General features: G+C 39.9%; 1 protein-coding gene across 3 annotated transcripts in view; it reads right to left on the bottom strand.

The window, feature by feature from the left end:
* Positions 1–5,108: 5,108 nt before the first annotated feature.
* Positions 5,109–22,792, bottom strand: part of NAV2 (neuron navigator 2) — a 482,122-nt gene continuing 464,438 nt past the window's right edge. For all 3 annotated transcript variants that reach the window (XM_044681285.1, XM_044681287.1, XM_044681286.1), the window contains 6 exons: positions 21,651–21,805; positions 21,110–21,181; positions 19,999–20,195; positions 19,090–19,208; positions 6,881–7,084; positions 5,109–5,984 (listed from right to left, as the gene is read on the bottom strand). In XM_044681285.1, the coding sequence (XP_044537220.1) occupies positions 5,859–5,984; positions 6,881–7,084; positions 19,090–19,208; positions 19,999–20,195; positions 21,110–21,181; positions 21,651–21,805 (873 nt within the window). In that variant the 3' untranslated portion in view covers positions 5,109–5,858. The remainder of the gene's footprint in view (positions 5,985–6,880; positions 7,085–19,089; positions 19,209–19,998; positions 20,196–21,109; positions 21,182–21,650; positions 21,806–22,792) is intronic.

The raw sequence follows: 22,792 nt of genomic DNA, 5'->3' as shown, positions 1-22,792 counted from the left end.
TTAAAATGAATGCTTATCCCATTCTATCCATTTCATTCCACAAAAGGAAGAGACAGTCTGTCTTCAAGAGGAGACAAAACATATAGGGGGATGGCCACCAAAAAAGGGGGTTTGGGTTTGGGAAGCCCCAGAGGTCAGTAGCAATGACAATATTGATTTGATTACAGAAGAAGGGGTAAAGGATGTCAATATGGAATCTAGAAACCCCCAAACTTGGGGTCTCTTCTTATAAACTAACCCTAAACTTGGGGTTCATCAGATCTTACTAGGCTCCAAGTTTGGGAGTTTCTGGATTCCATTTTGACAAAGGGAACATGTGGGACAGTAGGGCAAATGGTAAAAAGGATGTGAAGCCTGATGAGAGCTGGCTAGATATGAGTCATCTTGCCATGTGAGTTTATACTCATAAAACCACCCATCAAGACTGTGTCGGTCTCCAGGAAGAGAATTCCAAACCCGAGTGAGTCAAGTCCCCCTGAGCATGGTCTCTGGAGATCTGGGGCTCAGAAGGGTAGAGCAACAAGATTGTGTAACAGAGGAAAAAGAGTCAAGGCATCAAATACGGAGTAGCAAGGGACCTGGGTATGAATGCCACCTCTAACACCTACTAGCTGCAATGGGATCACGGATAAGACAATCTTTGAACCTCGATGCTCTCATCTGCAAAATGGAAATAATAACTACTATTTCATCTATTTCACAAGGTCATAGTGAGGCTTGAATGAGATAATACTTGAGGGAATGGGGCTTCCAAAAGTCTGAGTTCGGCTGTAAACTTTAATACCTTTAAACTATACAAAGACTTTTGGGGACATCCTGTATGTGTTAAGAACATTGTAAGCTATAAAAGCAATATATGTTAACAGTAATTGCTTTTCGTCAAATTGTATTAACTGGGAAGGAAACATCACAGATCAAAATCAAACCCATGTTTTGTTGAAAACGCTTCAAAATCTCGTGCATCCAAATTCTTCGCTTCTTCAGCAGAGCAGCCACATGAGGAAAGGTTGCTTGACTCTCCCTTCTAAATCAAGCCTGAGCTCGTGAGCATTTCTATAATGCCTTTGGTTATGTCCTGTGGAACATCTCCTATGGGTAGAGCTTTGCATTCCTATAGTCCTAGGGCTCTCTACCCAAAATATCACACTGAAGTTGGGGTCAGTGGGGCAAGGTCATATTTACAATAGATCCCAAAGGGCCACTGTTCTGGATATGCTTTAAAAATTCCCAAGGTGGGAGAGCATCAAATAGTGCTCACCAGTTATGGCTGATAAATCAAGAGATCTGTGGTTTTGTCCATATGGGCTCTTCTTCCACCAATAGAGATCACAGGATTCTTGTATTTCCTGGACAGTTTTTGAAAGATGTTATGATTAGTAATGAAATCATCATCTGAATTTTTCCAAAATCATGGAGGCTGGTGGCACTTGACACTATGCCTGGAACACAGTAGGCATTTGATAAATGCTAATTGAATTCAATTTCAGATAAATAATCCAATATTGGACCTATATGCTAGACAATATGGTGAAACAGAAAGAGCACTAGATGAAGTGAGACACACATGACCAGAATTCAAATCCTGGCTTTCATATTTACTTCATTATGACTCTGGGCAAGTCACTTCACCTTCTTGGGTCTCAATGACCTCATCTCTGAAAAGAAGATGGGGCGAGGTGATATCTATGGTCCCATCCCTCTCTACAACCAGAAACTTATGATTCCATTCACCGTAGTTGGCTGAGTACAGGATCATTTTTGTGGCAAATATTTAACAACCAGGTCTATCAAAAATGTATACAGGGACATTTTTAAACTTAATCGGCCTCAACATTTTCTCCATCTCCTCTTCTTTCTGAAGCTTAGACAATTAACAAAACAATAAATCAAGTCCAGATTTATAGTGTTTTTTGTCAATTTCTGGGATATAAATATTCACTGTGAAAATTTAACAATTGGATTCAGCACAACTCTGGCCATGCCATTAACATTTAGGAGAAATTTGTTGTTATAGGTATTTGCAATTGGTGCACAGCAGAGATCTTTCCTTCAGGTTCAATTTCCAGCATAGAAGAAAAACGGAGGAAAAAAGCATGGCCCTGGCATGATCACTGAGGAGAGAGAAGCAGGAGGGAGAAAGTACAATAGCTGACTGGGCATACAGCTTCTGTTCTCTGCTAGAACTTACAAATGGTGGCAGCCTAACAGGGCCAATATCAGCTTGGAATAAAACTGAGCTTGGATGCAGCCTGCTTTAGTACATAAGAAGAAGAAGAAAAACTATAAATATGAATAAATAAGCATTGATTTTATTGAATCATCAATAATTTAAGACTGGTACAATCATCAATTTCATTCTCCATGACATGGGGCATGATCTCCAACAGACCATTGGCAAATCCCAAACCTAGTGACAAATGAAAATTAAATAGGAAGGGAGAGAGGGAAGGAGGGAAGATGGAAACATCATACCGTACACAAAATACTCAATTCCTAGTTTTCTCTTTAAAAATGGCTAGAAAAAATTCATCAAAATGCAGCACTTTAATCAAATATTTACAATTTGTATGTTACAATGAAAAAATGTACATCTTATAGAACATATTTCATAAACTGTTCCACTGGAAACAACTAGGTCAAAACAGCAAACCTTCCATTTAATATCCACAAAGTCGTTTGTTTTTTTTTTAATTCGAAATAAGATTCGCCACAGTCAAACAAGTTTCAATACACAGAATATTGAAGTTTAAGCATCAGCCATGAAATAAAAAATTTCCCCAATGTACAACAAAGGTCTAGCCAAGCCCCTTTCCCTCCCCACCCCAGTTTATAAGATCTCTCCCAGATATCTCATTTATGGCCTGCATATTCTTGGCAGTTTGGAAAGAAAACTTTTGGCTTCCACTCATAACTCGACATGAATGTTGCATAGAATTTTGTACATTTCAAAATGAGCCAAACTCTGTATAAAAAGGCAAAATGGAAGCATTTTGGACAAAGCCCTAAATGAGCAATCACTCTTTCAAAGGTGTGTTATGTCTACTTAAGATATGGCCAAATTAAAAAAAAAAAATACACCCAGACAATCCTGCTTCCCGAAAGCTCTCAAAAGGACACTGATTTTGTGATCGTCACCAAGGACTAAATATTACTGGAAGTCACTCTTGGTCGGTCACCCAAATGATCGCCAGCCATTGAATGATCAATGACGTAGAGATCTTTTTGTGATTGGCCACAGAAAACTGGAGGAGGGAGGGAAGAAGAAAAGAGAGGCCAGGGACGGGTGCTTTCTGGGGGGAAAAAAAAACAAAATCAAAACACACAGTTTAAAAACTATCGATGGGTGTCTATTCACAAGGTGGCTGGGAAAATTACCCAAAATGAGAGATCAACTTCATCTCCACCCAAATTCACAGTAGTAGAAAGTAAGGTAATTGCTGGGTGTGAAATTAGCTAAGAAGTCAGCAACACACATTAATGTGATAGATGACAGTGTTTAGTGTTTGAACACACTGGCTGGAGGCCAACGATGTGGCTCTTCAAACCCTAACCCAAATCAAAGGTAGAGGTTCAAGATCAAGGGTAACTTATTAGCTCCAGATGCAATCTTGAGTTTACTGAGATTAAAGCAGTGACAAATTTGAATGGCATTTCGCTCGCCGGTAGGGCAGACAATTTAGGAGAAAGAAAATCATGGGTTGTTGGCAAATCAGAAGTTGTGATGTGAGCAGGCTCGTGTCAAGCTCTTGTGGAGTAAAAAAAAATAAAATAGGGAAATCACAGGGAGTCATAACCTTGCTAGCAAAAATGTAAAAGATGCAACAACAACCTTGAAAATAAACAATCCAAAACTACATGCAAATTGGTTGTTTTTCTGTTTGTTTGTTTGTTTGTTTTTTTAAACAAGCAACTCAAAAAAGATTTAACAGGCTCTTAAACATATACCAGGACATCGAAGAAACAGCACACTGGGTTCCTGTAAAGGTGGTTTGTATGGTATGTAGGACATTAAAAGTTTGTCTTTTTTTCCTGCAGAGAAGATGGAGAACTGGTCCAGTACGATTTGCAGCGGTAGACTAAAATGAACCTGATGATAGACGAGTTTTTCCTCCTGTTATTTTAAGCGGACACACATCCACCAAAGAGAATCTCTCAGCCAAGGAATATTCACAGCAACTTGCGTTCTCCTATTTCACATGAAGAGATGACATTTTAGCCCTGTTTGTTTCATTAGAAAAATCCAACCCCAGCAGATGCGGCACTAACAGAAATGAGCAGTTTGTACAAAAGGAGTAAGGCATCGCGTTTTGAAGTTTAGCACCCGAAGAGGATCAGAGGAAGCTCGTCCAGATGGAGGCAGAGGCTGGGTTTTCCGGGAAGGGGGGGTTGCCCGCACCCAGTGACCTGTGGCATAGGTGGGTTCCCATGGAAGGGGAAGTGCAATTCCTTTGGGAGGTGACGTCTCACCTCGACGAAGTCCAAGCCTGGCTGCTTGCGTCACAGATGTGCGTTTGGAAGGAGGAGGAGGAAGGAGGGCTCACGTGGCTCGCAGCTCACCCATGTTTTTGACAGCACGGGCCCCTGCGACGCCAAAGAGACGCAAGGACCCGAGGGCCTGGTGGCCAAAGACTGGGATAACGGAGCTGTTAAAATGAGTAATTTTCAAAGATCACACGGGACAAAATGAAGAGCTGATTCCCGCAGCTCTCATTTTCTCCATTGTAAACCAATTTTGAATGTTAAGGGCAAGAGAAAAAAAACAATTTTCAGAATCAATGCTAGTCAGAAAGAAGGATAAAAACTCAAAGTCCGTTTCAGAAGGGGTGAGTGTTCAGTTCTTCAAAGCTGTAGAATATCTCTCACTATACACAGTGCTTGCAGAAAAAAAACAACAAAAAAACCTGATTTCATATATATATGTATAATTTATATATATATATATTTACTTACACACACATACATATAATATATACATAACAGAAGCATTATGCATATGCTACTTATGCACATGTGTGTGATTGCATGTATACATATATATATATAAATTTATATATATAGAGAGAGAGAGTTTATATATGTATAAACTCTTCTAGAAAAGTATACAGAGGTGTGACAGAATTGAAACATATCAAACTAAGGTCTCAGGCAAAGAGAGCACCATTTAAAAAAAAAACATAATTTCTTTTTTTTTTTTTTTTTAAAAAAGGCTTCCCTGTCCTGTAGTTCTGCCTTTTGTTGACTATCAGCAAGGCAAGTGCCCTACATGGCGCCAGCCCTCTGGAGCTGAGGTTGTTTGGTGGGGCTGAGCTCGTGCCCAGCCCAGAGGCTCTTTGTTTGGTAGAAAGCAGCAGAGGCTTGATTTTCTGCCCCCCGTTCCGAGCCCCTTTAACTCTCCACACAGTTCACAGCCTGAGGTTGTTGAGTTTCTGAGTTTTCAGTGGATTTTCCTAACCCCTTGTGTGTTGGGTTTGTCTTCCACACTTGGGTAATAATAATCCAGAAGAATCTTCGGGGTCTCAGGCATAGGAGCTCACAGAGAAAGAAGCAAAGGAAAGAAGGAGAAAGGAAGGCAGGAGGGAGGAGAGAAAGAGAAAAGAATGGAAACAGTGCAGTTGTCCCTGTCGTTGAAAGGAAAAAGTCCCACGGTTGTCTGACTTGGATGCCCGCACCCATGGTCAAGGCTGACAAACAAGGTGTCTTGTTCTCACAGCTCTAACACTGAGACTGAAGGCTGGGAGGAGAGGGTGCCTTCGGGATGGTTTGGGGTTTGCAGATGGAAGTGGGAGGTGGAAGGGGGGCAGAAGCACGAGAAGTGGAGAAGGTCCAGGGTGGAAAGGGCCTTTGTGTTTGGTCCCTGATCACAAAGTGGACTCCAGGGAGGAGTCCAAGATGTCATCCTGATGGCTATTGCTGTTGGAATCGCTGTCGTAGCTCTGGGGGCTTGAGTAGTTGGCTGCTTCTTGTAGCCTCATCAGCATGTTCATCTGGAAGGAGGAGGAGAAAGGGTGAGGACCTCCCAGCCCCGTCACCCTTATCCCTCAGATAGCCTCATAAAATCTCAATGCACTTTCTGGAAGCATTTTGGAAACTGTCTTGATCTTCCCAGAGTCCTTATACTGAACTTCCTGGCAAGATGGTTCTAGAGCCTTTTGGATTCATCTCTATCCAAATAAGATCCTGAATAGGTCCAGAACCAAAGTGGCTTTCCAGTAGTAAGCAGCTACTGGACTTGGTAAATTCTATTTACTTTAAGTTTCCAAGTGGGACTAATCCCTAATTTTTCTAACTGCCTGTCTAGCTATAGAGACTCATTCTTTTAAGCATCTGATCCTGCCCCCTTCCCCCTCTTATATCCTAATTGTGATATATTTAAGAGGAAGGGTCCATTGGGAGCAGCCTAAACAGTATAATGAACCTAGGGGAACCTTGTATTTTCCAGTAAGTCAGATTTTTTATTTTATATACTTCTTCAAAATATTTCTCCAGGGGAATTCCATGTAAACTGGAAAGACCTCTAGGAATTGATGCAGAGTGAAAGGAGCAGATCCAGAACATTGTATACAGTGACAGATACACTGTGGCACAATCAAATGTAATGGACTTCTGTACTGGCAGCAATGCAATGACCCAGGACAATTCTGAGGGATTTGTGGAAAAGAACGTTACCCACATTCAGAGGAAGAACTGCAGGAGTGGAAACACAGAAGAAAAATATTTCTCTTGGAATATCAGAGGGCCAACAAGAATAGTAAGCAAACATCTTACAAGGTCTGGGTCATGGAGATAGATGACTGATCAATCCATTAGATGAGATTAATCTTCGGGATCCCTAAGAATAAGCCACACTCACCAATCCCTACTAGTGAAATTGTACACTCACCAACGGATCTCCTTCTGCACCACTTGGAGGAACCTGTTTACTTGTTGAACCTTCCCGGGGCACAGAGTAGCCATCAAACCCAACATCTTCAGGTCGAAGTTGTAGCAAAGGAGGCCACTCATGTTGCTGAGGGGTGGCTGCCCATGGATAAGTATCCATGACCCATTTAGCAGGATCTTCCCAAGGGGCTCTCCTTCCATATAGCTAAAACAAAACATGATGTGATTAAAATCAGGTTCAGAGGTATGTTGATGGTGAAATTATGTGACCTGGAAACCTCAGGATTGTGTCTCCTGAAGCTCTTCTCATCTGAAAAATCCCATGTTGGTGATTTACAATAAGGACAGAGCTGTTCGGAGAGTTCCAGGTACTAAATTATATTCAAGCTCTCAAGGCACTGAGATAGCAAGGGGAAAAGAAGAGGGTAGAAAGGTGGAATCCAATTAGGGGAAGGGAAGGAGGAGAGGACAGACTAGAAGGGAAGAGGCAGCTGAAGGTAAGATTTTACTTAGAACAACTACAGATCCTAAAACTTACCTTACGGATAATCTGAGGATAGTTTCTGTTTATAAACAGGGCTTTTAGCTAATTGCAAACCAAACATAGCAAGGGGGCAAAGAAGATGGGAAAAGAAAGTAGAGAAGCTCTAGAAAACAGATACAAACTCCCTAACAAAGAGATAAAAGCTTGCCTATGCACTCCAGAGACAGAGCTGACCAATCCAATGAACAGGTATAAGAAATAATGCAATAATTAGGCACCAGACCTAGCTCAAAGTTCCTGGGATCTTAGAGCTTAGAACAAAATATGACATGGTCTTACAAATCATCTAGTCCAGATTTTTACAGATGAAGAAACTGAGGCCAGGAGAGGTTAAATAGCAGAGCTGAGATTTGAACATAGGTTTGATTCTAAGCCAGGGTTCTTTGCGCTATACCATCAGGTCACCCCCTCATAGACACTCTATCCTGTCTCAGTTTCTGTGACATTGTTCCCTCTAGATTTTCTTATTTGTTAGACATTCGTGGAAATACAATTAAAAAATGAAAGTCTTTGTTCTCAAGGACACTCTTTTCCCTTAGGCTCCAACACTTGAACAAATGCTTTCCCCAATTTGAGATAATGATCAGCCTGTCATGAATACTGTATATCCTCCATTGAAACACAAGTTATTTGAGTTGTTTTTGTATTGGTACCTAGTTGGGCAGCTGAGTGGCACAAGGGATAAAGCACTGGGTCTGGAATCAGGAAGACTCATCTTCATGAGCTCAAAACTGGCCTCGGATACTTATTAGCTTTGTGACCCAAGACAAGTCACTTTGCTTTGTTGCCTCAGTTTCCTCATCTGTAAAATAAACTGGAAAAGGAAATGGCAAACTACATGGTATCTTTGCCAAGAACCTCAAATAGGGTCACAATGTGTCAGACACGACTGAACTGACTGAACAATAATAAGCACCTAGAAGTTTATACACATATTTATATATTTCAATCCTGAAACTAATAAATATTTGTTGAAATGAATTCAGTCATAGGTTCTTCAGTTTAGAACTGGAAGAGATCTTAAGAGGTTATCTAGTTCAACCTGTTTCACTTTACAGATGAAGAAATTCTTTGAAGTCATTTAGTCTAGCTGCCTTCTGTAGTATACAGAATTGGGGTTATATAGTTTTTTCTAGCTTTGGCTGAGTTCCAAAAGCTGTTAGGTTTTGGAATCTTGAGGGAAAGAGGCAGTTGACTGGATCTTCCGTAGAGGGAGGTGGTCAATGAGTGAGCTGCTTTGATTACCTAACTTTATATTTTTTTTATCCCTAAGTTTTCAAAATAATAAAAGATTATTATGCCTCTTTCCCTCAAGATTCCAAAACCTAACAGCTTTTGGAACTCAGCCAAAGCTAGAAAAAACTATATGACCCCAATTCTGTATACTACACTTCATTGACAAATGAGGAAACTGAGGCTTAAGATCTCCAATTTTTAGACTTGGCACTCAATCCTCTGAGCCACCTACTTGCCTCCCCTTATCCTATATATTTTTAAACCATTGCCTTCTGTCTTAGAATCAATACAATCTTTGAACTTCGATGTTCTCATCTGCAAAATGGAAATATTAGTTGTGTTATCCATAGTCCCATTGCAGCTAGTAGAGGTGGCATTCATACCCAGGTCCCTTGCTACTCCATATTTGATGCCTTTACTCTTTTTCCTCTGTTACACACACAATTTTGTTGCTCTACTCTTCTGAGCCCCAGAGCTCCAGAGACCATGAAAAGGATATAGCTAGGTGGTGCAGTGGATAGAGTGATGGGTCTGGAATCAGGAAGACTTGTCTTCCTGAGTTCAAATCTAGCTTCAGACATTTGTTAGCAGTGTGACCCAAGGCAAGTCACTTAAGCCTGTTTGCAGCTTTCTCATTTATAAAATGAGGGAAGGAAACGGCAAACCACTCTAGTATCTCTGCCAAGAAAATTCTACTCTGTTAAGAAAGCCTGAACAACAGCAACAAAAGCCATGAAATCAGTAGTTAGCTGAACATAGCAGCAAAGAAAATATATATAAATTTCAAGACTAATGGAATGGTCTCCCCTCCAAAAAAGTAAATAAATAAAAGACTTCTGACAGGAATATAATCCACTTCAAATATAAACAACGAACACAGAACTCTTTGCTTAGGAAGAGGCAGAGAGTGATATGACAAAACAAAAGTTGGAATTTTTCATTTCTGTGTTTCTAGGACAATCAGTGTGACTGAAGTTTCAGCGGGCTCTCATTCTTGTAGAGGCATGTTTATAGAGCACTTGTAATTCACAAAATGGGGAATTACTTGTACGCAAGTAAATCCACGGGTAATTTTTAAAAATCAAGAAAAATCTTTGTGCTAAAGCAAAGCAAAAAGCGTGCAACTAATTTGTAGAAATGACATCAAGTAGCTGAATTATTTGCCACCAGAGGGCAATATTGCCTCATTCTCCAAAAAATGGAACGCCCCTCTTAATTTTCCCTTGAAGAAAGGGTAGCATCTCCCAGGCTGTCGCTGTGGGGCTTAGAGTTCATTGGACCAGAAGGCACATCGGTTCTGTTGGGCTGTACAATGCCTGCTGGCTTGCCTGAGAAATGTGAGCCGGCAGATTGATTCACAAGTTTTGGCAGCAACGTCCTGGCTCAAGATCTCTTTTGAAAGGTAGGAATGCTCGGCATCATGTAATCAGATGAATGAAGGGGATCTCAATATGTAGATAAATCACAAGCATATAGATTTCACCTTTGCAACACCTCCTAAATTCACCTCCTTCTCCCCTTTGACACTGCCCTCAGCTTGATGTAGGCAACTCATTACCTTCTACTTGCACTACTAGAATAGCCTGCTGGAGGGTCTACTTGCTTCAAGTCTCTCCAGAATCCAATTCATCCACTTAACCACCAAAGTGAATTTCCTAAAGCACAGGTCTAACCCTGTCCCGACCCCCCCATTCTGTAAACTCGAGTGGTTTCCTATCACCTCCAGAGTCACATACAAAATGCTTTTTGGCATTCAAAGCTCTTTATAATCTTTCCTATCTTCTACTTTTCCAGTCTTCTTCTACCTTATTTCCTGTTGCTGCTACCCTTCATTCCAGTGACATTGGTCTGCTTGCAGTTCTTCAAATAAGACAATATCTCTGGGAATTTTCTATGGCAGTCTCCCATGGCTGGAATGCTCTCCCTTCTTTCCCTCTACCTACTGGCTTCCTTTAAGTCCCAATTCACAATCTCATCTTCTTCTACAAGATGTCTTTCCCAACCTCTCTTAATTCTAGTGTCTTCCCTCTCTTAACTGTTACCTATTTATGCTGCCTATAGTTTATTAATAGACATTTAGTTGTAGATTTTCTCCTCCTCTACCCCCACTTTGGTCAGGACCTCCTCATGGACAGGGATGATCTTCTTTCTTTTTCTATCTTTAGTTTTTGGCATCATGCCTGGCATAGAGTAGGCAATTAATAAATACTTATTGGTTGAGTGGCTATTTTGGGGTCATTTCTTCTTCTAGAAAACCTTAAGGACCCATAGTAAAATGCCCTTTACAAGGCAACACAGTGTGGGAGAAAATTCCCTGTACTGGGAATTAGAAGACATGACTTCTAGATTTATAGAACCTTAAAGATAGAAGAGACTTTGGGAATCATCTAATCCCAGAATCTGGCAGCTAGATGGCTGAGTATATAGATTACCGTGCCTGGAATCAGGAAGACCTGAGTTCAAATCTAGCCTCAGACACATCCTAGTTGTGTGGCCCTGGGCACGTCACTTATCCCTGTTCGCCTCAGTTTCTTCATCAATAAAATGAACTAGAGAAGGAATGGCAAACCATTCCAATATCTCTGCCAAGAAAATCCCAAATGGGGTCAAGTGTCAGAGATAACTAAAATGACTCAACACAATCATAGAACTGGAAAATATCTCAGAGGGCCACCTGATCCAAACTGACCAAAAATCCCCTTTATACATATTTGACAAGTGGACAGCAGCCAGCCTTTATTATATCAAAGGTCTTTCATGTGCCATATATTATGTTAGTTGCTGGGGATACAATGACAAAAATGTAAGTCCCTTCTCTTAAGGAGACTTCTAGTTTGGGGAGCTTGGGGAAAGACATCTCATTTTATACAAGGAAGATGGGAAGAATTTATTAGGCATTTATTATGTAAACCCAGTAAGCAATGAGGATAAAAATAAAAGCAAAAAGAAAGTCCTTGTCCTTAAAGTGCTTACATTGTTTTTAGGCACATGGCACACAGTGCTCTATCCATCGAGTCACCTAGCTGTTTACATTCTAATTAGGGATGATAATCCAAAAAGGGAGAGATAAAAGGGAGAAATGAATATACTTGGCATAGAGACTTAGTTTTGGAGTCAAGAAAGTCTTCCCACCCCCCACCCCAGGGTGGATGGCAAAGAGAATAAAAACTGGTTGGCTTGAACTCCTCCACAAAATGGAGGCACTTATTAGGAAGTCACCAATGGGAGAAGGGAGTTGGACTTGGTGGAGGGACAGTCCAGTCTGAGAAGGCCCTAGGAGATGGAATGACTTGTTCATAGTCAGAAAGGAAGGTGAGAGAAGGTAGTATGGCATCATGAAAAAAAAAAATAAAGGCAGAATGATGTAATGAATAAAAGTCAGTCTTGGTGTCAAGAAGAACTGGGGTCAAGACTTGCCTCTAACTCATACTGGCTGAGACCAATTTCATCTGTCTGAGGTGACATAAGTTATGAGGTTCAAGTTGCATTAAGGAAGTGAGTTCCCACACCTGAAGTTCCTTAGCTATGGCTCCAAATAAAAATACTTTGCTAAAAGCTACCTAAAGGATGATCTGAGTAGTCAAGACCATTTCTTCAATATGTTTTATGTGATTTCAGATGCCTAACTGATTCATATTGCTTGCCTTTTTAATGAATCGGGGAAGGAGTGGAGGGAGGAAGAGAATTTGGCACCCAAAATTGGGAAAAAGAAAATGTTAAAATTAAATAAATTTATTTAAAAAGAAAGACTTTCCTTCGGAAATGACATCAGAATGAGAGCAGTATTCTTCACACACCAGTGGATTCTGTGAGGCCTCTGTGGGTTTGTGTGACACACAGAGTCCCAGGATCAGATATCACAATCCCTATTTTTGGTAGATCGACTGAATGATGCCCAGGTTCCCTCTTCTGAGAGTGTCCAAAGGCATTCTAGTGATGACATGTAGCACAGGGAACTAATAACTGTCTCCTATAAATTATTCTAAAAGGTTTGAGTACCATTTTGAACTATTAGGTATCAAAACATTTCATAATCAGAGTTTCCTGCCTAAGAGTGACTGTTCCTACTCTGGATTCCTTGACAGTTATCATCCCACCTGCTGTTTGACAGGCTGGCCATCACTAGGTTGGACATCTGTTCATGACAGATAAAAGCAGTAAAGGAGAGAAGTCATTGAACCCTTCAAGCACTCTCATGTTGGCAGGGAAAAGTCTGCTGATATAACCCATGCTGGTCACAAATTCCAGAGAAGTCAGTAGGACTTTTTTTATCACTGCCTTTGGAATGTCAACCACTGTTCAGTGATCATCAAGGCAGCTTTCTCAAGATGGCTATGGGCAGAGCAGAGACTTTCCCATGGGAAAGCATGAGTCTCAGAGAGCAGAGGCAAAATCTACCTTTTCCAGTCACTGCTGAGGAGGCAAAGTTTATATATCCAGCAAATTCTCCAGCCCTATTCAGCATCACTAGAGCTACTAGTATAGTCCTTGTTCCCTTACGAACTGAGTTCTGGGCAAAAGAGAATATAAATAGGGAGAGGAAAAGAAAATTGGTCATCGACACTCAGTTCTTTGATGTTCATTTTTCACATAGTGTTTGGACAATCACTCTTGTTCTTGTCTTTGTTCGGTTCCTCACTCGATTGTCATTTGGCCTTTGAGACTTCAGCCTTGAAAGGTTTATGAGATAAAGCAGATGCCAGGAATCAGGCAAGTTAGGAAGTGTCAGGGTAAGTTCAAAAGAATGAAGTTACAGTATATTCTAGATCATGTCTTTATTAATGATCCATTTTTAGAAATCAGTGGAAGCCAACTTGATACTCCACTTGTCATTTTGGCAACTAAACAGTATTGCAAAGAGAAGGAAGCTTGAAAAAAAGAATTTTTGGTGGGGGAGGGATTAAGGTAAACATTGCCACTTTGACAATAAAAGATTTCTTGCAGTAAGATTTTTCTTGAAGGGATGCTACACTGTGATTACCTGAACATGGAGTTAAGAAATACCTTAGAAATTGGCAAGACTGTCTAGACTAATATCTTATACCATTCCCTAAGATAACATAAAAATGGGTACATGATTTAGATATAAAAGGAGATATCATAAGCAAATTAGAAGAACAGGAACACATTACCTATTGGATGTATGGGCAGGAGAAGAATTTATGAGTCAACAAAAGATGGAGAGCATTGTGAGATATAAAATGGATAATTTTGAGTATATCAAATTGAAAATTTTTGTATAAATAAAACAAACATTGCCAAGAATAGAAGGAAAGCAGAAAATTAGGGGAAAAAATTTCATAGTCCCTTGGATACAGATCTCATATCTAAAGTATATGGAAACTTTGACAAACTTATTGGAATAAGAGTCATCTCTCAATTGATAAATAGGCAAAAGATATAAACGGTTTTCATCTGAAGAAATAAGCCAATATAGGTATATGAAAAAATGCTCTAAATTACTGATAGGGAAATACAAACCAAAACAATTCTGAGGTATCATCTCATACCCATCAGATTGGCTAAAATGACAAAAGAGCAAAATGGTAAATGTGGAAGGGATTTGGAGAAGTGGGGACACTAATACACTGATGCTGGAACTGTGAATTGATCCAGTCATTTTGAAGAACAATTTGGAATTATGCTCAGTTATTAAATTGCGCACACCCTTAGACTCAGCAATACAATTGTTGATCCTATTTCACAAGGAAATCAGGGGAAAAGGAAAAGAATCCATATATCCCAAAATATTTCCAGCAGCTCTCTTTGTGGTGGCAAAGATCTAGAAAATGACAGGATGTCCATCAATTGGGGAATGGCTAAACAAATTGTGGTATATGCTTGTGATGGAACACTAATGTGCCATAAGAAACAATAAGCAGATTAATTTTTAAAAACATGGATAAACTATATGAGATAATGAAGAATGAAAAGAAGAGAAACAACTACAGGTGTAATATTTGAAGAGTAACTTATGAATGTTCACCTCCAGAGAATGAACTAAGAAGTGAAAAAGTGAAAGACATAATTTATATATATATATACATATATATACATATATGTATATATATATCTTCTAGCTGGGTGATGACTTTTATGGTGGAGGGATGGGATAGAGGAGCTGAGATACCTGGAAAGAAATTCTATTAATAAAAAAAAAAGATTATAAGAGAAATCATCTAGCCTGATCCTTTTGATCCTTTAGAGATGAAGACAATGAGGTCCAAAGTTAACTGACATGTTCAGGACCACACAGGTAGCAAGGAGTAAAGTTAGGATGTGTTCACATTCTTGGATTCCAAACCTATTGTTCCTGCCACAATATTTGTCGTTCTCTATAAAGCATGTGTTGACAAATGTACAAAAGAAAAGCAGAAGCAGAACCAAGAGAAAGGAAAAGCTTTTGGTCAAAGATTTTTGAGCTGAAAAACATAGGGGTCCTGGCACTTTACAATTTTAGGAACAATGTGGGTGAAACATTTATTGAAATATTGCATTTAGAACCTATGAACTTATGTTGTTCTTGCTGTTTAGTTGTGTCCAATTCTTTGCAACCCCAACTGGGATTTTCTTTACAAAAGTGGTTTGCTATTTCCTTCTCTATCTCGTTTTGCAGATGAGGAAACTGAGGCAAACAAAGTTGTGACTTGCCCAGGGTCACACATCTGGTGAGTGTCTGAAAGATGAGTCTTCCTGTCTTCAGGGACCACTCATTATTCTCTATACCATCTACCTGCTCTTTAGTTCTTATAGGAAGTCCTAATTGGCCACAAAATGGTCACTATTTGCACTTTGGGATTAATGGAGAGGAGAGTGGTGGCAGGTTCAGTGTGGTTCAGGTTACGTCCCTCTGTGTTCTTTCCCTTCATCAGTAGAAGTATGGGGAAGGAGTTCTCTCCAAAATCATTGTTTCTCTATCTCCCATGTGAGTCAAGTTTTCTAGACCTATAATTTTGGTTTTTTAATGCAGGTAAGATACCATCCAACTTTATCTTATTGTTTGGGTATGTGTGAGTACATATCTTTAGTGTCAACATTACAAATGTGTATTCCCCATTTATAGAGGCTATTATAATATTGCAACCCTACAAGCATATTTCCTATTCATAAGATTATAAAAGACCACAAGATCCCAGGATGTAGTAAAATATAGCTGGTAGAGTTCTGGATTCATTTAACCTATTTTTGGAAAGCAGTATTACCAAAATGTTCACATCCTTTGACCTACACCCCAAAAGTATTAATGAAAGACTTTTCTATCCAAATATCTCTGGCAGCACTAATTGTTTTTACACACTCACTTCTGTCTTAGTATCAATTCTAAGATGTAAGAGAAGAAAGAACAAGGCAATCAGGCTTAGTGATTTGCTCAGGGTCACAAAGCCAGGAAGTGACAGCACTATTTGTAATTGCAAAAACAAACAAGAAAAGGCCCTGAAATAAAGCATTTCCAATAAGCTGGCAATGGTTGAAAAACTTATACTATATAAATGAAATGGAATATTATCATATCTTACAAAACAGTGTGACAAAGTAAAAAAAAACATGAAAAGACTTAAATGATACAGAAATAAAGACAAAAAAATAAAAGAAAATACACATTGACTGCAGCTATGTCGAAGCAAAAATAATAGGAACAAATCCATATCCTATGTATAGAAAATATAATGAAAATAAGAATGATGCCAGGAAAACTGTTTAAAAGTCTTTGAGGTTGAGCTGAATAAATCAGTAAATAATGGATGCTTACAGATAGGTATCATCTATTATAATTACTATTTGGTTATTTGTTTTATAATCATCTATTATAACTCTATTTGGTTATTTGTTTTATATGTTTGAATGCTGTACTTGTCATTGAAAGTTTAAATGAAACAATCACAAAAATTAAAACTAAATTGAAGTTATTTGCTTCTTTATGTTAAGCTAATATTTCCCTAAAATAATTCATAAGCATTTTAGTTCTTTAGAATTTGGAAGCAACTCATTTTTTTTTTAAACCCTTGTACTTCGGTGTATTGTCTCATAGGTGGAAGATTGGTAAGGGTGGGCAATGGGGGTCAAGTGACTTGCCCAGGGTCACACAGCTGGGAAGTGGCTGAGGCCGGGTTTGAACCTAGGACCTCCTGTCTCTAGGCCTGACTCTCACTCCACTGAGCTACCCAGCTGCCCCCAGCAACTCATTTTTTAAAGTAAATTTGAGTTAATTCAAGGGAAAAAATGACAAATAACTGACATTAATACTAATATCTGAGGTTTGCAAATTGCTTTTCACATATCATTTCATTTGATACTCATCATAAAGCTATGAGTGAAGAAGGAACATTATTATTCTTATTTTAGAGATAAGGAAACTGAAGTTCAGAGAAATTAATGACTTGCCTTCAGTTATACAACTAGCAAGTGTTTGTGCTGGGATTGGAACTTGGGTCTTCCTGACTCCATGGCCAGCCCTCTGCCCACTAATATTCTCTTCTGTCACCTCGGTATGGTATGTGATGCCGGGTTTTCAAAGGTTTGGGCAAAGGAACATTAGACCTCGTAGGTCCTCTATCAAGTCGGAAAGACTTTCATTATGTGAATGAATCCACTAAAGAAATGTTTGCCATCTAAGGATCAGCTTTGTTAAGTCTAGAGATGTTAATTAATAGGTTGGTTTCAGGGTAATGAATTTTGGGACATAGAAATTTTAGAAGATTTACAAGAGGATGTGATCAGTGTTAGTGGTGGGAGAAACTGCTGACAAAGAGAGATCCTAAGATTACTACTTAATTATCAAGAGGAGATACAGTAGCCTGGATCTAAAGATGTTAGAACCAATCTTTTCCCACCCTCAACAATAACGACAAAACCTTTTGACTAGACCTTTGTAGCGATTTTTTGACTTTTAAAATATATTCAATCCATGATATGCTGATCAACCACAGGACCACTTCTAGGATTTCTGAGGTCCTTCATCCTAATGCATAATCAAACAGGAATTATCACTATAGCATTAATTTCCCCACAAGTATCTTCTTCAGGGGCAATTAATGTCTTTATTTCTTCTTCAGGGGCATCAGATGGCACAGGGGATAGAGTGTCAAGGCCGGAGTCAGGAAGACTCAAACTTCCTGAGCTCAAATCTGGTCTCACACACTTACTAGATATGTGATCTTGGGCAAGTCACTTCACCCTGTTTGCCTCAGTTTGCTCATCTATCAAATGAGCTGGTGAAGGAAATGGCAAACCACTCTAGTATCTTTGCCAAGAAAATCACAGATAAGGTCATGAAGTGCCAGACATAACTGAAAAATGACATTGTCTTCTTTTTTTGAAATCCTTTACCTTCTGTCTTTGAATCAATATTAAGTAATGGTTCCAAGGCAGAAGAGTGGTAAGGGCTAGGCAATGGGGGTTAAGTGACTTGCCCAGGGTCACATAGCTAGGAAATCTCTAAGCCGACACTTGGACCCAGGACTTCCTAATACCCTTCCTGTCTCCAGGTCTGATTAACAATGTTTTCTTTAAGATTTTATACAATGGGGAACTCACTATACTTCCTGAGGCAACCCATTCCACTTTGGAAGAGCTCTCCTAATTAGGAAGATTTTTCTTCACTGAGTTGAAGTCATCCCATCTGAAACTACCAACTACTGTTCCTAGTTCAGATCTCTGGGGTGAATTAGAATAAGTCTAATCTTTCTTCCAATTAGAATAAGTCTAATCTTTCTTCCACTGGCCCCTCAAAAACCCAGAGGCAGTAATGATCATCCCTTGACTTCTCAAGTGCTCTCCAGAATCAACATCCCTAGTTCTTTTCCTTTAAGTTATTTTTGCTCTGACTTCTGAAGGATAGCATTGCTGGCATTAATTATGAATACAAATCTCCCATATTTTCTCAGTATTATCTATGGCTTCCCCAAAAGCGTTATTATAGCAAATACTGACTTATTTTCAAAACCTACAGTTTAAACAAACACACAAACATTACTGCTTGAGAGCTGAGAAAACAAAGGAGGTCTTAGAGACAGAGACTGTGAACTGGCTTGAAGATTATACCCCCTGGCATTCTGCCTATTAATTACTCAGCTTAGGTTTTGAAATACAGATTTAGCTTCTTATATTGCCTTCAGGATCAACAATAAAATTGTCACAGACTCTAATTTTAGCCCAACCGTTGTACTCCTTGTGCTAAGCACAAGGTGAAAAATTCATGTATTCATGATCTCCAGCTGCTACAGACAGTTACTACAGCTTGGAGTCATTTGGCTGGCAGGGAAATTTGTATGCACACCCACTTCTTTCCTCTTCAATAAGATAGCTGGATGGCAGCCCATGATCAAAAGCTTTTATAGCCTGGACAAACAGGATCTTTGGGATGAGGGTGAGTTATCTGGTTGCCAAAGGAGCCTGGTCATGGGAAACCAGCTCCCAAATGCTCTTCTCACCTGTAGTCCTTCTCTGACTGCTTCCAGGAGATAGGGGATAATCGAGTAGTTCCACAAGTCTGTAAACCAAACCCTCGAACCATCCACATCTATGGGGCAGGACAGGAAGAGCCTAGGACCTGGAAGAGGACAAGAAAAGAAGAGTCAGAGACTCAAGTGGACATCGGACTTCAAGCTGTGTGCCCTTGACACAAAGATCATGGAGGGGGTCATGCTCAAGAAGAGGGTTAGGGTATTGATAGGAACTGACCAAAAGAGTTTAGAAACTAGACTTTATGAAGGAAGAGAAAGAACAGCCTGCAGGATTCTGTTCTGGCAGAGATCCTCAAATGCGAAGGATTCTAAAGGATATCTTCTAGAACGGAATTGGCCATCTTGAACATTGGGGGTCAAGCCTCTTTCAAGCCTTCGGGGTAAAATATTTCTATGGGCAGCTTTTGGCTAGTTAGGATCTTATCCTCTAACCTCCTCTTTTTTCTCTTCTTCTCCTCTGCTGTGCCTTTCAGGCAACTCCCCTACTCCATCAGCACCTCTGGCTATGGTTGGCCCAGGGGAGGGAGAGGAGAAATCTACAGTAGCGATTTGGCTTTCTGTAAGCAGAAGTGGTGAAAGGCTTAGCACTGGAGAAAGTGAAAACAAGCTTTGGGGAATTCTCTGTGAATTTTAATCATCTATACCTTCTTCTCTCTCCACAAACACAGGAAATTAGAATTTGGAAGGAGTCATCACCAAACGCATGATTAGAAAAGTCTCTCACTGATATGGCACGTAGAAGGCTCCAGAGCACCTACCCTTTGAGGGTGATGAGAACACTTAGACATTCACCTTTTCACTTTGCCTTCCCTTTCTTCCTATCCACTGAACCATCACTGGTACTACCATGGGTCTGAAATCCTTTTCAACTCTCACCAATAGTGACGTCTGAAGAGCTATGAGCCTCCAGGAAGCGGTTGAGATGTTGCCAGACCTTCGGGATCCAATCAATGATTTTCACAAGCTCAGCATTCCGCACACGTCCACTGATTTCTGTTTCAATGAGCTTCCTCCTCAGGAAACGGCTAAGAAAACCCTTTACAGGCTCAGTGTGGTTGGCACACAGCACCCATCTGGGGGAAGACAGTGGCCCTGAAGGGTTAGTATCTCTCTGCAAGTCACAGCTCTGGTCAAGACTCTCTAATCAAACCATATTAAAATGCCAATCCTGCTCCTGATTATAGCTATGATATGGAAGGAGATCTTAGAAACAGGACTGAGATGTCATAGAGGTATACTATTCAGAGCAAAAGGCTGTGACAGAGCAATGATACCTCCTAGCCCTATCCTCCCAGTTCGTGACTCCTCTCCTGTAACTTTTAGTCTGGATGATTGGAGAGGACCACACCAAGGCAGCAACCAGTATGCTTGGCAAGGTGAAAGCTATAAAACTATTTAATGATCTCCTTCCAATTCTTGACCACAATAGCAGCTGAACATCAATCAATCAAGTAAACACTTAATTAGGCACTTTCTATGCTCCAAGAAATCTCTTCTTTTCCTCCACTCATTTCCCATACTTTTTGAGAAACCAATAAGTTTAGTCCTAACTCTTGACATATGCAAATATATTAACAACTCACTCTGATGAAGTTCATTCTTTATCACTTCACATTTACGGGTGATGGAAATAAGGAAGGAAAAAGGGGGGATGAGTGAGTCCATCTGGGATTGATAAAAGATGAACCGAATGTCAAGGTCTCATAGACTCAGAAGCTTGGAAAATACTCTTAAATAACAGCTTTCATCAGATATATTCACTTTCAGCATTGGTGAGGAGAGAGGCCAACAGGTGGTATACATATGGATTGCTATAGACAACGAGCTGGAAAAAGTTAAATCACTGTCCAAAATGGTCTTCCAAGGAAGAGAAGTCAAAGTTTCATCTTGGAAGTCAAATTGGAGTACCAATGCTTATACAGGTCGGGAGAGACTACTATCTTTCATGTCACTTCCAAATTAGGATAGTACAATGGATATACCTTACCTGAAATTATGGTGAAGCTGTAGATTGGGGGTAGAAGAGGTAGCCTGGTTCATTGTGCCAATTATATAAGGACTGCAGGGGAAATTAACAAGGAGGAAATTATAAGGCAAAAAAGGATTACATACAAGAAATTCCATTTTAATAAAACAACCCATACTTTCCATCTTAGAATCTATACTAAATATATATATATACATATAAGTATCTTCCAAGGTGGAAGAGGGGAAAGAGTTAGGCAATGGGGATTAAGTGACTTGCTCAGGATCACACAGATAGGAAGTATCTGGGGCCAGATTTGAACCCAGGACCTCCTATCTCCAGACCTGGATTTCATCAACTGAGCCACCTACCTAGCCTAATACCATTGTATTTGCATCCAGTGTGTAGAAGAACTTTTAGCATCTAAAAAAACCGCCCAGTAAGTCACAAGAAAAATTCATTGCTGTATTACTTTATTAATCAGTCGGCACTCAATTTCACCAAATTATCTATCTGGGAGAGTGGCTTGCAGGGGCCCTCAAGGTTCCTGGTATGTCCTTACCATTTATGGTACTTGCAGTTCAGAAGCCCATTGAAGATCTCACCCAAGGAGCTGACATGATGGAGGTTGTCCAGAATGATGACTAGAGGCATATCCACAGGGCTGTTTTCGCTGTTGCACTGATCGGCAAGGTTAGACAGGTACTGGCGGAGTTCCTACAAAGGACCCAATGAAGAGCAAAGAAGGAGCAAGCTGGTGAGAGGTCCCTTCACGGAGAAGCCAGCCTCTCTAGGGAGGCTCAGATGCTTCTAAACCCATGTTTTACCCATTTAAGCTTTAAAAGATCATAGATCTAAAGCTGGAAGGCATCTGTGAGGCTTCCACCTAGCTCAATTCCCTTATTTTGCAGATGAAGGAACTGAGGCCCCAGAGGTTAAATTGACTTGCTTATTGTCACACAAGTAAGAAAATAGTGAAACTGGGATTCAAACCTAGTCTGCTCCAAAATCCAGCCTGCTTTCTACCATACAACTCATTTCTTAACACAATATGGGTATTAGTTGAGCACTTAATAAAAAGCATACTTTTAGTTCTTTGCTTTTTTTAAAGAATGTAGTTTTTGCCAACCTGTGTGCCAAGGGTGGCAGAGTCAAGATGGCAGCTTAGGAGCAGCAAAAGTCGAAACTGCTCTGACTATCCTTCCAAACTGTGTTCCATGAAACCCTAGTGTTCCTTGTGACATGATTAGGGGTTCCATAGAAAATTTCAAAGCTAATAATTTTCCCCTCAGAAATATTAAATTTGAGATTGCACATAAATAAAAAAAATTAGCTTTTTTACTATAAAAATAAGCTTGATTTTCTCTCCTAAATTCCTCCCACACTTTTATGTAGCTTGTATTCTATCACCATCCCACCCCAAGGAGCAGGATTTATGGATTTTTTTCGGGCCTCAATTAAGAAAGGTCTAGGGTCCCAAATACTGCATGGCTGCCAGAATGTTAGTGTTGAAAGTGATGCTATAGATACAATCTTCCAGTCCCTTTATTTTGCAGATTGGGGAAACTGAGGCTCAGAGGAATGGGGTTAATTGTAACTTTGTGTCCAAAGTCATGTAGCTAACTAAAAGCAAAGCCTGATTCTTTGGTTTCCAATTCAGTGAATGGTCTTTTAAATTCAGGCTTTATCCATAATACCACTTTA

Source organism: Gracilinanus agilis, chromosome 6 (genome assembly GCF_016433145.1).
Source record: "Gracilinanus agilis isolate LMUSP501 chromosome 6, AgileGrace, whole genome shotgun sequence".
NCBI classification, from domain to species: Eukaryota; Metazoa; Chordata; class Mammalia; order Didelphimorphia; family Didelphidae; genus Gracilinanus; species Gracilinanus agilis.
This window is presented reverse-complemented; position numbering and strand designations above follow the sequence as displayed.